General features: G+C 40.5%; 1 protein-coding gene across 3 annotated transcripts in view; it reads left to right on the top strand.

Moving 5' to 3' along the window:
* ipo11 (importin 11) overlaps nt 1-17,889 on the top strand; it is a 240,221-nt gene that overhangs the window by 26,676 nt on the left and 195,656 nt on the right. For all 3 annotated transcript variants that reach the window (XM_064972628.1, XM_064972627.1, XM_064972629.1), the window contains exon 5: nt 9,497-9,700. In XM_064972628.1, the coding sequence (XP_064828700.1) occupies nt 9,497-9,700 (204 nt within the window). The remainder of the gene's footprint in view (nt 1-9,496; nt 9,701-17,889) is intronic.

Genomic DNA, 17,889 nt, shown 5'->3' with positions numbered 1-17,889 from the left:
TAATTTTTACAGGGACAGTGCACGTTAATCAACGTTGCAATCTCCTCAGGTGTAAATTCTTCTAAACAGGCGTGGGAGTCTGTATCAATTGAAGGCATATTCAGACCATTAAAGAATGAATCAATCAGAAAATGGTTTTGAGGAGATTCAGAGGTGTATAGCGCAGAGTAAAATTGTTTGAATGGATCATTAATCTCTTTATGTATAACTGTGGTGGCACCAGACAGGGTCCTTATTTGTGGGGTTAAACATGAGGCCTCAGATTTACGGATTTGATGTGCAAGAAGTTTACTGGCCTTGTCGCCTTGTTCATACACTCTGTATACATACACTCTCGCAAGAGTAATTGTTCAGCTTGTCTGGTCGAAAGCTCATCAAATTCAGATTGGAGTAGTTGGCGCTCTTTATGTAGATCAGACGAAGGTTCTGTAGCATACTTCTCATCCAATGTAGCTATGGCTTCGCTCAGGTCTCGAAGCCGCTGAGAGCGAGCTTTGTTTTTGTTGGCTGTATAAGAAATACTTTGGCCACGTAGGTATGCTTTGAGAGACTCCCATATGGTAGAGCAGGACATACAGTTGAAGTCGGAAGTTTGCATACACCTTAGCCAAATACATTTAAACTCAGTTATTCACAATTCCTGACAATTGATCCTAGTAACAATTCCCTGTCTTAGGTCAGTTAGGATCACCACTTAATTTTAAGAATGTGAAATGTCAGAATAATAGTAGAGTGATTTTATTTCAGCTTTTATTTATTTCATCACATTCCCAGTGGGTCAGACGTTTACATACTCTCAATTAGTATTTGGTAGCATTGCCTTTAAATTGTTTGTATAACTTGGGTCAAACGTTTTGGGTAGCGTTTTGGGTAGCAAGCTTCCCACAATAAGTTGGGTGAATTTTGGCCTGTTCCTCCTGACAGAGTTGGTGTAACTGAGTCAAGTTTGTAGGCCTCCTTGCTCGCACACGCTTTTTCAGTTCTGCCCACAAATGTTCTTTAGGACTGAGGTCAGGGCTTTGTGATGGCCACTCCCAATACCTTGACTTCGTTGTCCGTAAGCCATTTAGCCACAACTTTGGAAGTATGCTTGGCGTCATTGTCCATTTGGAAGACCTATTTGTGACGAAGCATTAACTTCCTGACGGATGTCTTGAGATGTTGCTTCAATATATCCACATCATTTTCTTTCCTCATGAAGCCATGAAGCCATTTTGTGAAGTGCAACAGTCCCTCCTGCAGCAAAGCACCCTCACAACATGGTGCTGCCACCCCCGTGCTTCACGGTTGGGATGGTGTTCTTCGGCTTGCAAGACTACCCTTTTTCCTCCAAACATAACGATGGTCATTATGACCAAACAGTTCTATTTTTGTTTCATCAGACCAGAGGACATTTCTCCAGAAAGTAACATCTTTGTCCCCATGTGCAGTTGCAAACCGTAGTCTGTCTTTTTTATGGTGGTTTTGGAGCAGTGGCGTCTTCCTTGATGAGCGGCCTTTCAGGTTATGTCGACATAGGACTCGTTTTACTGTGGCTATAGATACTTTTGTACCTATTTCCTCCAGCATGTTCACAAGGTCCTTTGCTGTTGTTCAGGGATTGATTTGCACTTTTCGCACCAAAGTACGTTCATCTCTAGGAGACAGAACGCGTCTCCTTCCTGAGCGGTATGATGGCTGCGTGGTCCCATGGTGTTTATAATTGTGTACTATTGTTTGTACAGATGAACGTGGTGCCTTCAGGCATTTGGAAATTGCCTCCCAAGAATGATCCAGACTTGTGGAGGTCTACATTTTTTTGTATGAGGTCTCTGCTGATTTCTTTTGATTTTCCCATGATGTCAAGCAAAGAGGAACTTAGTTTGAAGGTTGGCCTTGGAATATATCCACAGGTAAACCTCCAAAAGACTAATTGACATCATTTGAGTCAATCAGAAGCTTCTAAAGCCATGACATTTTCTGAAATTTTCCAAGCTGTTTAAAGGCACAGTCAACTTAGTGTATGTAAACTTCTGACACAGAGAAATAATTGGTCTGTCAACAATTGTTGGAAAAATGACTTGTCATGCACAAAGTTGATGTCCTAACCAACTTGCCAAAACTATAGTTTGATAACAAGAAATTCATGTAGTGGTTGAAAAACGAGTTTTAATGACTCCAACATAAGTGTTTGTCAACTTCCGACTTCAACTGTACCTGGCGTTTAATTACTTTCTAGGAATAAGGTGATTTCAGCAGAAATGAAATTGACAAACTCCTTAGCTGAGAGTAAAAGGGGGTTAAAACGCCATTGATAAAACAGGAGGTCGCTGGGGAAAATCTAGTTCAAGCATTCATGGTGAATGGTCAGAAGTAAAAATACTCTCATAAGTACACCTCCGAAGTTTTTTGTCCAAAAATAGGTAATCCGTGTGGGAGTATGTTTGATGAACATGAGAAAAAAAGGAATATCTGTCTGTAGGGTGTAGGAAACACCAGGCCTCAAACATAGCATATTTCTGAAGAAATTATTGAATAAGTAGGGCACATTTAGATAGTTCTTTGTGAGGACTGGGGACATTGTACAGTTGACACCCCCCTAAAATCAACAAATGGTAATCAAAATTGGGTTTAGCAGAAAAAAGGAATTTAACTTGTCATCCCAATTGGGAGCATAATGACGAGCCAAAACAAGAGGGGTAGAAAACAGTTTACCAGTTACTATGACGTATCGTCCCTAAGGACGATAATGGCAGCACCAAAATGGCAGCACCTCTTGATTTACTATGAAAGTTAGAGTGGAACACTTGTCCAACCCAGTCCCTACGCATCCTAAAGTGCTCACCAGTCCTCAAGTGTGTCTCTTGTAGAAATGCAACATTTGCGTTCAAACCCTTTAAGTGTGTCCGCACCCTCTTACGCTTCACAGGGTTGTTAGCCCCTTTGATGTTCCACGAAATGTACCTGATCTTATTATTTCGGCCACCCTGAGCACTCCCGTTATACAACCCTGTGATTAGAGCATAGAGTGGAAAAGCAATGAATACCCAAAAACCCCAGAATAACTTGTCTAAAAAGACAATGATAACATTAGAACCGAACAATTCAACCTCCTTCCTCCCCACAACCATCTCCCCCGATCCCAAACAATTCCACCCCAAACGAGGTACAAACCTAAATAGAACATGTTCTTGGCACAGCATGTCTGTGAGAGTGCGGTGTTAAACCCAAACCCACAGTCCCGCTCTTTAAAGTCGTGTTTTGTGTTAGTGGATCAAGCAGCAAAAAGAGAAAAAAAGGGAGTGCACAATCGTAATTACAAAAGTACCACTTGTAGATAATATAATTATATTCCCAGTCTTATAACGGGCATTGAGAGAGAAAATAAATTGAATGTATCAAGGCTCTCAACCAAAAACCTAATTTGATGTAGGCAAATCATAGTAAGACAATTAAAAAATAATAATTGTCTGGTTGGACAATAAGACAACTTACAGCCAAGACCCAAAAATGTGTGTGCAACGTTGAAAGTTTTGCTGGGCATAAATGACATTCAAAACCTTTAAAATTGAAGCGAAGACCCCCAAAAACGTGTTGCCTCAGAACATTTTCTGTTTACTGGGTCGGTATAAACGGATGCAGTGAACCAATAACCAAAAATATTTTGAGTCACTGAGGCACTGTAAACAAACCAAATAGGTGAATGAGACAGCCTGGAAACAAAGGAGTTAAGTAAAACCTTAATACATTGAAATTAATATGACTGAATGCTTGTAAGGCAAGCACACTAGATGATATCAAATGAGCTTGGGCTCGCCAACTCCCCAAATGTACAAGAATAGTACGTTTTCACTCAACATAGTTGTACCACAGGTGGGCTACTTACTTACTATCCACAGTTTGCAAGCAACAGTTGCTGATCTATTGGCAAATTCAAGACTTCTTGACGTGACATTGAATGTGAGCCATACCCTCATCCGGAGAATCAAATGTGTAGTCTTTACCATCATGAGAAAGCCATAGACGGGACGGAAATCTCAGTCCATACTTCACACCTGGATGGTCCTGTAGTAGTCGTTTGGCCTGCCTGAAACTGCGCGCTGCCTGGAAACAGTGGGGGAGTAGTCCCTCCAACCACTCTGACATCGATGCAAATGCAATTGAAAATCAAATCAAACACATATCAAAACATTAGCATGCTTTTAAAACTCAGGCTACATTTTTTGACCTCACTGTGATGATCAATTTGAAGAAAAAGTTCAACAACTTGTTTGAAACTGAGTGGAAAACATAGTAATTGTGGATGTTCTTTGAAAGCCAAACGCAATGAAATGGACAGCGCTTTCTAAGGTGATGATTAATTCAAAGCGTTTAACCTCTCTGGCATATGTGGGAAGCTAGCGTCTGGGATATAGCGTCCAACCTGGCCAAAAGCCAGGGAAAGTGCAGAAAAAAATCAAACGTTCATTAAATTACACATGCAAGATAGCAAATTAAAGCTACACTTGTGAATCCAGCCAACACGTCGGGTTTCAAAAAGGTTTTTCGGCGAAAGCAAACGATGCTATTATAGCACCTCCGTAAACAAAAGAGAGAAAGCATCTTTCAACTCTGCAGGCGCGACACAAAATGCAGAACTAAAAAATAGAATTCATGCCTTACCTTTGACGAGCTGCTTTTTTTGGCACTCCAATATGTCCCATAAACATCACAAATGGTCCTTTTGTTCGATTAATTCCATCGATATATAGCCAAAATGTTAATTTATTTGGCGCGTTTGATCCAGAAAAACACCGGTTCCAACTTGAGCAACGTGACTACAAAATATCTCAAAAGTTACCTGTAAACTTTGCCAAAACATTCCAAACTACTTTTGTAACTTTTAGGTATTTTTTAACCTGTTGAAACTCTAGGGGCGCAATTTCATTTTTGGATGAAAAACGTTCCCGTTTTAAACAAGATATTTTGTCACAAAAAGATGCTTGACTATGCATATAATTGATAGCTTTCGAAAGAAAACACTCTGACGTTTCCAGAACTGCAAAGATATTTTCTGTGCGTGCCCTAGAACGTGAGCTTCAGGCAAAACCAAGATGAGACGGCATCCAGGAAATGAGCAGGATTTTTGAGGCTCTGTTTTCCACTGTCTCCTTATATGGCTGTGAATGCGAGAGGAGTAAGTCTGCCCTTTCTGTCGTTTCCCCAAGGTGTCTGCAGCATTGTGACGTATTTGTAGGCATATCATTGGAAGATTGACCATAAGAGACCACATTTACCAGGTGTCCGCCCGGTGTCCTGCGCCATGGAAATTGGTGCGCAAAAAGTCAGCTGCAAGTATTTTTCCATGGAATTTATAGAAGAATGCAGGCTTCCACGAACGATATATCAATGAAGAGATATGTGAAAAAACACCTTGAGGATTGATTCCAAACAACGTTTGCCATGTTTCTATGGTTCGATATTATGGAGTTAATTCGGGAAAAGTTTGACGTTGTAGGTGACTGAATTTTCGGTTCGTTTTTTTCGGTAGCCAAATGTGATGTACAAAACGGAGCGATTTCTCCTACACACAGACGCTTTCAGGAAAAACTGCGCATTTGGTATGTAACTGAGAGTCTCCTCATTGAAAACATCCGAAGCTCTTCAAAGGTAAATGATTTTATTTATTTGGTTATCTGTTTTTTGTGAAAATGTTGCGTGCTAAATGCTACTCAAAATGCTAAACTAGCTTAGCATACTCTTACACAAATTAGTGAATTGCTATGGTTCAAAAGCATATTTTGAAAATCTGAGATGACAGTGTTGTTAAGAAAAGGCTAAGCTTGAGAGTAGGCGCATTATTTTCATTTTATTTGCGATTTTCAGAAATCGTTAACGCTTGTTTCAGGCTATAACTTATGCTAATGAGCCTGAGGCTTTAGTCACGATCCCGGATCCGGGATGTTATCTGGGAGTTTCTCAAAATGCTAAAGTTAACTTAAAAAAATCGATAAAATTGAAGACGGGATGATCTGTGTTCAATACAGGAAGAAAACAAACTGAAGCATGTTTTCTGGTCACGCGCCTCTATCTAACAGTACACTTCAAGTGACCCTCGTTCAAGATGGCCATACTTCTTCATTACACAAAGGAATAACCTCAACCAATTTCTTAAGACTGTTGACATCCAGTGGAAGTGATAGGAACTGCAAGAAGGTCCCTTAGAAATCTGGATTCCCAATGAAAAGACCATTGAAAAGAGAGTGACCACAAAAAAATAAAAATAAAATAAATCTGAATGGTTTGTTCTCAGGGTTTCGCCTGCTAAATAAGTTCTGTTATACTCACATACATGATTCAAACAGTTTTAGAAACTTCAGTTTTCTATCCAAATATACTAATATGCATATCTTATCTTCTGTGGATTAGTAGCAGGCAGTTGAATTTGGGCATGCATTTCATCCGGATGTGAAAATACTGCCCCCTGTCACCAAGAAGTTAAGACAATGCATGTAGAACCTACCAGCTCTGTCTCACGCCAGAATTAGATGTTTATACATGTTTCTCAAATGTCAAATTCCCACAATGACAAAGCAAAAACGGGGGTTTAGAAATGTTTGAATTAAAAAAAAAATTTTTTTTTAAATCTCATTTACATAAGTATTCATACCCTTTACTCAGTACTTTGTTGAAGCAGCTTTGGCAGCAATTTACAGCCGCGAGTCTTATTTGGTATGACACTACAAGCTTAGCACACCTGTATTTGGGTAGTTTCTCCCATTCTTCTCTGCAGATCCTCTCAAGCTCTGTCAGGTTTGATGGGGGGTGTCGATGCACAACTATTTTCAGGTCTCTCCAGAGATGATTGATCAGGATCAAGTCCGGTCTCTGGCTGGGCCACTCTAGGGTTATTCAGAGACCTGTCCCGAAGCCACTTCTGCGTTGTCTTGGCTGTATGCTTAGGGTCATTGTCCTGTTGGAAGGTGATCCTTCACCCCAGTCTGAGGTCCTGAGCACTATGGAGCAGAATTTCCTCAAGGATCTCTCTGTACTTTGCTCCGTTCATCTTTCCCTTGATCCTGACTAGTCTCCCAATACCCGCTGCTGAAAATCATCCCACAGCATGATGCTGCACCACCATGCTTCACCGTAGGAATAGTGTTTGCCAGGTGATGAGCAGTGCCTGGTTTCATTAGACGTGATGCTTTGCATTCAGGCCAAAGAGTTACATTTTGGTTTCGTCAGACGAATTTCACCAAGGTCAGTCCCCTGGTCCTGATTGGTTCAGATCACCCCCACTTCTTAACGCAGATGGAACCGGTGTTCATGGGACCTTAAGGTGAACCTGTTGCAGTCAACACAATACTTGGTTGGGCACTCCAAGGGCCTTCCAACTTCCTGTCCAATTCCGGCAAGGAACAACAGTGCCTGTTCACTTCCACCATCTCCTGTTCAGATGACCTCAATCGTCTATGAATGACAAGTGCTTCCTTTTGGCACAACCTGCAGCCTCTTCTATGCCACATTCGCCTTGCAGCAACATGTGTGCGATCATAAGGATTGTAATGAGGATGTGCTACAGATGGTGGAACATGCCTTCTAAGTCGACAATTGCCTTCACAGCCTCCCTGAATACCAGGAAGCACGCCAGCTGGTGAACAAGTCAAGGACTCTGCTTGCCACAGAAGGATTTGAGATCAGCCAATGGGCGAGTAATGTCCCAGCTGTTGTTGAGCATCTCCCTAAAGAAGCAAGATCTGTGAGCACAGAACTGTGGCTCTCCCAAGACCGTGTGGACCCTGAAGAGCCCGCGTTAGGACTCCGATGGCACTGCCCTACAGACACATTGGGGTACAACGGGTGGAGCTGATGCCCACCATCAGGACGCAGACCTCCCTTCATAGAAAGGAAGATGGAGGCTTTTAATAAGTTTGAATTAGTTAGACTAATTCTGGTGTGGATGGATAAAAGCCCATTAGATTTGAATTTAGAATCCTCTAAATGTAATTTGATGTACCACAACCTTTTTATTGATGTACACGTTTTTTTTTTCATTTTGAGATTCCGGTGAATTATTTTTGTTTCCTTTCATGTGTTCTACCAATAATTATTGGATTATTCACCATGGCAACCAATTGTTAGTATAGAAATTGATCTTATTTCTCAGTTCGGTTGGCTTTTGTGGAGATCAGTTTTAATTTGCAGGGATATTTGTGAGGTTTTTTTAACCAAATGTAAGTCAGAACAAATACTTATTTTACTTTTATAATATTCCTGTTGCTGCTGTTATCTGTAAATACAAGATATTTGCACGTAGAGGAGTAACTTTCTTCACCAGTACAATTGGAATTAGCTTTCAAATTGTTGTAACTGTAATGTTAGTTCTCCTGAGGGGAATTATGGTGTTATTTTTCTCTTATTGTAAATTGTGTATAGAGATTTCTGACATTAATATAATATTGTTTATTGGATTTACATTGTAGTAAATGTTTTATTAATTTGATCCTGTTTCCCTCTGTACACAGACTACATGTATACTCTGTTGCATCATTAAAATCCTTGACTGGGCTTCTGTGTCTGTCATCACTCTTTGACCAAAGTGCATTCCTATATCTGTTTACTCCCAGTGGCTTATCCACTCATTCGAGTGCACCAGCCCATCTAGCTAAGGATTTTTGTGATTATTTGTCAGTATTTTGGACAACAGTCCCATAACTTCGGTGCAGTACAACTTCATCAGCATGCTGGCAAACCTGCTACCGTAATGGCTATTCAAACATACTAGCACTGAGCTGCTGCTAACTGGGAACGGTTTGCTCTGCTGATCGAACATGGTGTGTCTTAGTAGCCACGCGCCTGTGTGTCTGCTGCCGGTGTTCCATATCTCATGGGAGGGCCCAATTATTTTAAAAGTTAGGAACTATTGTTAACCAGGCAGATCGTGATTTTTATACACTAAACAAAAATATAAACGCAACATGTAACAATTTCAAAGATTTCACGGAGTTGCAGTTCATATAAGGAAAGCAGTCAATTTAAATAAATTCAATAGGCCCTAATCTATGTCTTTCACATGACTGCGAATATAGATATGTATCGGTTGGTTGGTTAGTTGTAGACAAGGACGCGTGGAGCACAGCAAAATCGCCTCAATTAGCCTTGCTGACTAGCTAGCTGGCTAACTAATTTAGTTGGCTAGTGTAGCTAGCTAGCTTCTTTATATCGATTTGATGCAGTCAAGACAGACACTACCATATGAGATTATAGATAACCTATAGCAGCAACAACTCTAACTTTTGCGAGTCGGTTTGGCTACTTTCTCTCTTTCTCTGTCCATGTCGGACACACCTGCTCCTCTTGTGCCCCTCCCCCACTTGTCTGTGCTGAAACAACAAGCAGAGAGCAAGTCCCCATTTTGAAGTTGCACAAAAATGTTTTCTTTAATGCATGTGTTTTGACTATCCGGATATCCGAAAAAACATTCCTGATATTATTCTAATAATGTTTAACCTATTGTATATGTTTCCTGTATGACCAGATAGCCACCCAGATAGCAGTGCTGATAGCCAAGGTGGCTCGTCTGGACTGTCCCCGCCAGTGGCCAGAGCTGATACCCATCCTGCTTGAGTCAGTGAAGGGTCAGGATGGGCTGCAGCAGCACAGGGCTCTACTCACCTTCTACCACGTCACCAAGACCCTGGCCTCCAAGCGCCTGGCCCAGGACAAACGACTGTTTCAAGACGTAAGGACGCCTGTCGCAACATCTCGTTCTCTCCCTCTTTTTTTTCTCTCTCCACTTTCCCTTTTTATTTTTTCCTTTCCCTTTTTATTTTTTCCTCTCTTTGTGAGTCTAAACACTTAGTGCCTTCAGAAAGTATTCACACCCCTTAACTTTTTCCACATTTTTGTGTTACAGCCTGAATTTAAAATGGATTAAATAGAGATCTTGTGTCACTGGCCTACCCACAATAATGTCAAAATGAAATATTTACAAATTAATTAAAAATGGAAATCTGAAATGTCTCGAGTCAATAAGTATTCAACCCCTTTGTTATGGCAAGCCTTATGACTACATCTATGTAACCCACACATACAATTATCTGCAAGGTACCTCAGTCGAACATTTGATTTCAAACACAGATTCAACCACACAGACCAGGGAGGTTTTCCAATGCTTCGCAAAGAAGGGTACCAAGATGGATAAAAATAAAAAGCGGACATTGAATATCCCTTTGCGCATGGTGAAGTTATTAATTACACTTTGGATGATGTATCAATACTAGAGTTCGACCGATTATGATTTTTCAATGCCGATAGCGATACCGATTTATTGGAGGACCAAAAAAAGCCGATACCGATTAATCGGCCAATTTTTATTTATTTGTAATAATGACAATTAAAACAATACTGAATGAACACTTATTTTAACTTAATATAATACATCAATAAAATCAATTTAGCCTCAGTAAATAATGAAACATGTTCAATTTGGTTTAAATAATGCAAAAACAAAGTGTTGGAGAAGAAAGTAAAAGTGCAATATGTGCTATGTAAGAAAGCTAACGTTTCAGTTCCTTCCTCAGAACATGAGAACATATGAAAGCTGGTGGTTCCTTTTAACATGAGTCTTCAATATTCCCAGGTAAGAAGTTTTAGGTTGTAGTTATTATAGGAATTATAGGACTATTTCCCTCTATACCATTTGTATTTCATTAACCTTTGAATATTGGATGTTCTTATAGGTACTTTACTATTGCCCGTGTGTAACAGTTTAGCTTTCGTCCCCCTCCTCGCTCCTCCCTAAGCTCGAACCAGCAACACAACGACAGCCACCATCAAAGCAGCGTTACCCATGCAGGGCAAGGGGATCACCTACTAGAAGGCTCAGAGCGAGTGACGTTTGAAACGCCATTAGCGCGCGCTAACTAGCTAGCCATTTCACTTCGGTTACACCAGCTTCATCTCGGGAGTTGATAGGCTTGAAGTCATAAACAGCGCAATGCTTGACGCACAACGAAGAGCTGCTGGCAAAACGCACAAAAGTGCTGTTTGAATGAATGTTTATGCGCCTGCTGTTGCCTACCACCACTCAGTCAGATACTTAGATACTTGTATGCTCAGTCAGATTATATGCAACGCAGGACACGCCAGATAATTTCTAGTAATATCATCAACCATGTGTAGTTAACTAGTGATTATGAATGTTTTTTATAAGATAAGTTTAATGCAAGCTAGCAACTTACCTTGGCTTACTGCATTCGCGTAACAGGAAGTCTCCTAGTGGAGTGCAACGAGAGAGTGGCAGGTCGTTATTGCGTAGGACAAGTTAACTGTAAGGCTGCAAGATTGGATCCCCTGAGCTGACAAGGTGAAATCTGTTGTTCTGCCCCTGAACGAGGCAGTTAACTCACCATTCCTAGGCCGTCATTGAAAATAAGAATATGTTCTTAACTGACCTGCTTAGTTAAATAAAGGTAGTAAAAAAAAAAATTAAAAAAAATTGCCGCCCAAAAATACCAATTTCCGATTGTTTTGAAAACTTGAAATCGGTCCTAATTAATCAGCCATTAATTAATCGGTCAACCTCTAATCAATACACCCAGTCACTACAAAGATTCAGGCTTGCGGTGTACCAGGAGGGAGAACATGGCTTAAAGGTCAAACACTCCCATGTGAGTCTCTCTCTTTTTCTTTATCTCTCTCTATACACTGGAGTTGTTTACTAAGATGACATTGAATGTTCCTGAGTGGCCTAGTTACAGTTTTGACTTAAATTAGCTTTTAAATCTATAGCGCGACATTGGAATGGCTGTCCAGTTATGATCAACGACGAACTTGACGGCACTTGAAGAATTTTAAAAAGAATGTGCAAATATTGTACCATCGAGGTGTGCAAAGCTCTTAGAGACTTACCCAGTAAGACTCACAGCTTTAATCGCTGCTAAAGGTGAATCTAACATGTATTGACTTCGGGATGTGAATACTTATGTAAATGAGATATTTCTGTTTCGTTTTCAGTCAATTTGCTCAAGTTTCTAAAAACACGTTTTAACTTTGTCATTATGGGGTATTGTGTGTAGTGATACATGAGAAAAAAACATTTAATTCATTTTGAATTCAGGCTGTAACACAACAAAATGTGGATTAAGTCAAGGGGTATGAATATTTCTAAGGGCACTGTATTTCTCTCTTGCATTCATTCTCTGTAGTTCTCAATTTTATTTCCTTCCTCCACCTGCCCGTCCCTGCTGCTCTCTTCCTCGGTTTGATACACGTGCTGTGCCAGCCTTGGCCTCTGGGAGTCTCTGTTTAGCTGTGTGCTGACTTCTCTGTAGTGTGTGTGTGTGTGTGTGTGTACAGATGCTCAGACTCTGAAGTAACACCATTTCCCCTCCATGTTTTTTAAAGACGATAAGTCCTCAGCATATAAAATGATACAAAATACATAAAGCGTGGGGTCAGACTGTGGGCTGTGTGGGCAATCTTTCAGAGACTCATTAAACTGAGATTTTTAATGATGCAGGCAGTGATGATGATTTCAGTACTAAATGGCCCATCAACAAACACAGCTATCCTCCGCACAACCCAGTGTCAACGCGGTGGCTCATAGAAAACACCAAGAAACAGACAAAAAACTAGTCCATGGCATTGGGCAACCAGAGCTCCACATTCATCGATAATGAATCAATCGTATCCAATTTCAATTTCCCCTGTGAAGTTTTTCACCTTTGTAGGGCTGGTCCATATGGCCAAAGTATTATACCATATTTATAACAATAAAATGGAAATTAGTTTGATATTTTATGTTGTGAAATAATAACAAAAATGTAAACGCAACATGAAACAACTTCAAAGATTTTACTGAGTTACGGTCCATGAGGAAATCAGTCGATTTAAATAAATAAATGATGCCCTAATCTATGGATTTCACAACATTGGGAATATAGATATGTGTCTGTTGGTCACAGATACATTCAAAATGCTTGTCACAGTGGGCCTCAGGATCTCATCATGTTATTTCTGTTTATTGAAATTGCCATTGATAAAATGCATTGTAGTTCGTTGTCCGTAGCTTATACCTGCCCGTACCGTAACCGCAATGCCACCATGGGGCACTCTGTTCACAACGTTGACATCCACAAACTGCTCGCCCACACGTGGTCTGAGGTTGTGAGGCCGGTTGGACATACTGCCAAATTTTATAAAATGACATTTGAGGCGGCTTATGGTAGAGAAATGAACGTTACATTCTCTGGTAACAGCTCTGGTAGACATTTCTGCAGTCAGCATGCCAATTGCGCGCTCCTTCAACTTGAGACATTGTGGCATTGTGTTGTGACAAAACCACACATTTTAAAGTTGCCTTTTATTGGCCCTGGCACAAGGTGCACCTGTGTAATGAACATGCTGTTGAATCAGCTTCTTGATATGCCACACCTGTCAGGTGGATGGATTATCTTTGCAAATGAGAAATGTTCACGAACAGGGATACATTTGTGAAAATTTTGAGAAATAAGCTTTTTGTGTGTTTGGAACATGTTTTATTTCAGCTCATGAAACATGGGAGTAACACTTTACATGTTGCATTCATTTTTTTGTTCAGTGTAATACAAATTCTCCGTTAGCTTTTTCAGTAGTAAGTGATTACATTGGGGTTTTCTCCATTCGGATTGTTTTATACTATTCAAAATTCCACCCAAATTTTTTTTCAGCATTTTCATTCATTTCTGCATTTCCCGCACGATATGAGCATAAAATTCGAGGCATTATTTTGGCCAAATATTGCAATTGTTATTTGACTTGCAATTTAGATCAATTTAGGATTAAAACACTTGGCTGACCTGTTAAAATCATGGAAATAGAATAATTATTAAAATGCTATAGTTGGCATTAACCCAAACCCATCCAAGCATCAATACTGGTATAGAGTGAAATACAGTATACCGCCCAGCCCTAGCTGTGCTTCGAGGACGGCCTTTACCTCTGAATGATTCAAATATGTTAAGGAGTGTTTTTAGTTAGTCCTCCCTACTTAACCTGTCCTCTGGTGTTGGCCTCAGGTTGGCTGAGGCTGAGCAGACTGATCTGAGAAGGTTGATTTTTAAACTGAACAGTAAAAGTAACAGTACAGTAACTCTGCAGGCCTGGATAATACACTCGCTACATAGTGTGGTCCTATTAGCTCAGTTGGTAGTGAGTTCGATTCACGCCACCACATATACATGAAAAAAATGATGAGCGCATAGGTCCATTCAGATAAAAGCGTCTGCTTAATGGCATACATAATAACAATGTTCATGCAGACCATATCTCTGTCCCTTTTCAGTAGTTCTGAGAAGCAGGTGTGTCAGTTCTCCCAGACAGGTTGGACGGACTGATAAACACGCACCAGGGTTTCAGTGAGGAAAATGTGTCGCTGGATATTTGACTGGAATCGTTTCAATTTACCAGACATTTGAGAAATTTATGGGACCCATATGGTGTCCACTCACAGTGCTCAGAATGACAGAAATCCCATTTAGATTATGGTAATTCGTATTAATACAAGTTAAGGATGCAATGATGTGCGGTCCTTCTTACCGAATTCTGATGTGCACTTTGAAGATGTTAGGATAGCTGCCCACATTTTACTTTTCCTCAGCTCACGAACAGCAAAATCACTAGCCTATGTCAATCTACTATTCCCCCATAGTATAAAAGTTGACCTATTCTATTGGTCAGCTTGGCGTGAACGAAATGTCCTATTCCATACACTCTGGGACAGTTGTGGGGCGATGGATCCCAAATTCATACAACCAGTGTGCCTAGGCTACATAAAAGAAAAGTAAAATGCAATGAGTTTGATGCTACAGATCAGAACGTTTAGCTTTTTCACATTTTAAGCACAGCAGTGCGCACAAGGCAGTAGGCTATGCACGTATGTTCGTTCCGTAATGCAATTAGTGGGAAAACACGCACCACTCATGCTAGCGGTTTCACGTGACAGATGAAAATATCCATTAGACATTTAGAAAGAGGACAGATCTAATTTTATTTAAAAAAATAAAAATATTTAACCTTTATTTAACCAGGTAGGCTAGTTGAGAGCAAGTTCTCATTTACAACTGCTACCTGGCCAAGATAAAGCATAGCAGTGTGAACAGATAACAACACAGAGTTACACATGGTGTAAACAATAAGCAAGTCAATAACGCAGTAGAAAAAAAAGTCTATATACATTGTGTGCAAAAGGCATGAGGAGGTAGGCGAATAATTACAATTTAGCAGATTAACACTGGAGTGATAAATGATCAGATGGTCATGTGCAGGTAGAGATACTGGTGTGCAAAAGAGCAGAAAAGTAAATCAATAAAAACAGTATGGGGATGAGGTAGGTGAAATGGGTGGGCTATTTACCGATGGACTATGTACAGCTGCAGCGATCAGTTAGCTGCTCAGATAGCAGATGTTTAAAGTTAGTGAGGGAGATATGTATCCAACTTTAGCGATTTTTGCAATTCGTTCCAGTCACAGGCAGCAGAGAACTGGAAGGAAAGGCGGCCAAATGAGGTGTTGGCTTTAGGGATGATCAGTGAGATACACCTGCTGGAGCGCATGCTACGGGTGGGTGTTGCCATCGTGACCAGTGAACTGAGATAAGGCGGCGCTTTACCTAGCATGGACTTGTAGATGACCTGGAGCCAGTGCGTCTGGCGACGAATACGTAGCGAGGGCCAGCCGACTAGAGCATACAGGTCGCAGTGGTGGGTGTTATAAGGTGCTTTAGTGACAAAACGGATGGCACTGTGATAAACTGCATCCAGTTTGCTGAGTAGAGTATTGGAAGCTATTTTGTAGATGACATCGCCGAAGTCGAGGATCGGTAGGATAGTCAGTTTTACTAGGGTAAGTTTGGCGGCGTGAGTGAAGGAGGCTTTGTTGCGAAATAGAAAGCTGACTCTAGATTTGATTTTAAATTGGAGATATGAGTCTGGAAGGAGAGTTTACAGTCTAGCCAGAAACCTAGGTACTTATAGATGTTCACATATACTAGGTCGGATATGCAACAACTAGCATAGATTGAGCAAGGTACCTGACCCTAATTGCTACTGTAAGTCATTCTGAATAAGAGTCTGCTAAATGACTAAAATAGAAATGTAATATGACTAGGATTGTGCCTTTGGCTACTGGACAATGAAAGGAAGTTTGCCTCCGCAGATGTGGTCTGAATTTGGCTTGGCTACTTTGACGCAAGGTAAAGCATGCCTCATAGGATGTAGTAAAATGTTCAGGTTTCAAACAACTAGGCATATGTTTTCCAAATGCATGCTGCCTCCAGCTCATTGCAAGTTGCCTGCCTTCCGTTGCCTATGCATTCATTTGCTGTTTGAAATGCTGTAGCAGCAGCTCTCACACTGGCAGATTTCCCACTCAAAGGCTCTGTATCTGTATGTTGTACGAGTGTGATAAATAAAACATAATGAATATGATGTACACACACCAATTTAATATTCACGAAATTATGCAAATTAACCTACAAATCGATATGCATGACCAGTCAAAAGTGTTTCCATCAAAGCATTATTTTCCAATGGGAGTTTTTCTTCTCCTGGACAATTGGGTGGCACCGATTTTGTTTATCGACGTTTCAATTTTTTTGTCGGCCAAAAGCTGCCTATTACTGACTAACGAAAACCTGGACACACATGGATGGATGGGACATTAACTGGCTCTCGGTTTAATTGGCCACTGGCTGCTCCCTGTAAACACTGGCACTCTGCCAGCTGCACATGACTGCCTCGTGGGCTGCTGGTAGAAAAATGACTGAGGAATGGGGAGAGGGGGAGGATGAGATACAGGGAGGAAATATTACTGAGAGAGATGGAGAAAGGGAGTAGAGCATAAGTGAGGAGAGAATGAGAGAGGAATCACAAAGAGTAACTTTGATGAACAAAAAAAATCTTTGACAATCAGATGTTGTAGTGAAACATGTCAATTCTGGTCTTCATTTTGATAGTTTGTCAAAAGGGATATATTTAGGTATTTTAAGTAGTGTAGTGCTCTTTGCCCCTAGCGGTTCAACCCTCCCATTGAAATAGTGATGTCAAGGCACCTTCAGAAGGTTCTACATCATCTCAAGTTAATGGTTCGGTATGAAATACACTCTTTTCTAGATGTGCTGAGTGGTACTTCCTCAAGGTTTACTATAAAAGCAGGTGACAGGTGCTCCCTTATTTGGCAATGTTCTTGTTAAGTGGAGTGTGCCAACATATATTTTACATGCTTGCTTGAGTAGACTACTGACGTTACACAAAATTCTAAAAGCAGTAAGCCATATTCCCACATATGACCAAATTCAATGTTTTTTGCCTTCTGTTTCATACACTTCTAATGTGCTTTTACGAAAGACAAAAAAAACACACACTTAGGCTATGAGGATTATAGGTTTTATTTGTAGCTACATCCATCGTGACAAGAAATAGATGACAATGGTGTCAAGTCAAAGTATTTTTTTCTACCTGCTATGACTTGGTGTCGCAGTCTGCTAAGACAGTTGGGTCATAGTTTAATGGTTGTGAGTTCTAATCCCACGTTGGGGAAATCTTTTTTTAAATGACTTTTTATAATTTACATACAATAATCATCTCGTGCCCACACACTTATATAATTCTGAAAAGTGAAATCATTCCTGCGAGAGAGGTCGCCTTTGTAGTAGTTGTCGGTTTTCTTTTTCTTCCCAATATGTTACCACGTTAAATGTGAGTCCACAGTTCAAAGATTGAGGTGCCCCGTGGTGGATTCAGACTTACACCACAAGTGGCAATAGGTGTAAGGAACTTGCCGCCTTACCGCTGTGCGCTAACTGTCAAGAACTGTATATGCTCTCGATGCACATCATTTTATCATTAGAGCATGACAGTGGACTTCTGGTAAGTATGCTTTAGTAAGAAA

The sequence above is a fragment of the Oncorhynchus masou genome, chromosome 1 (assembly GCF_036934945.1).
Source record: "Oncorhynchus masou masou isolate Uvic2021 chromosome 1, UVic_Omas_1.1, whole genome shotgun sequence".
Taxonomy (NCBI): Eukaryota; Metazoa; Chordata; class Actinopteri; order Salmoniformes; family Salmonidae; genus Oncorhynchus; species Oncorhynchus masou.
The sequence above is the reverse complement of the archived record's forward strand: the minus strand, read 5'-3'. Positions and strand labels throughout refer to the sequence as shown.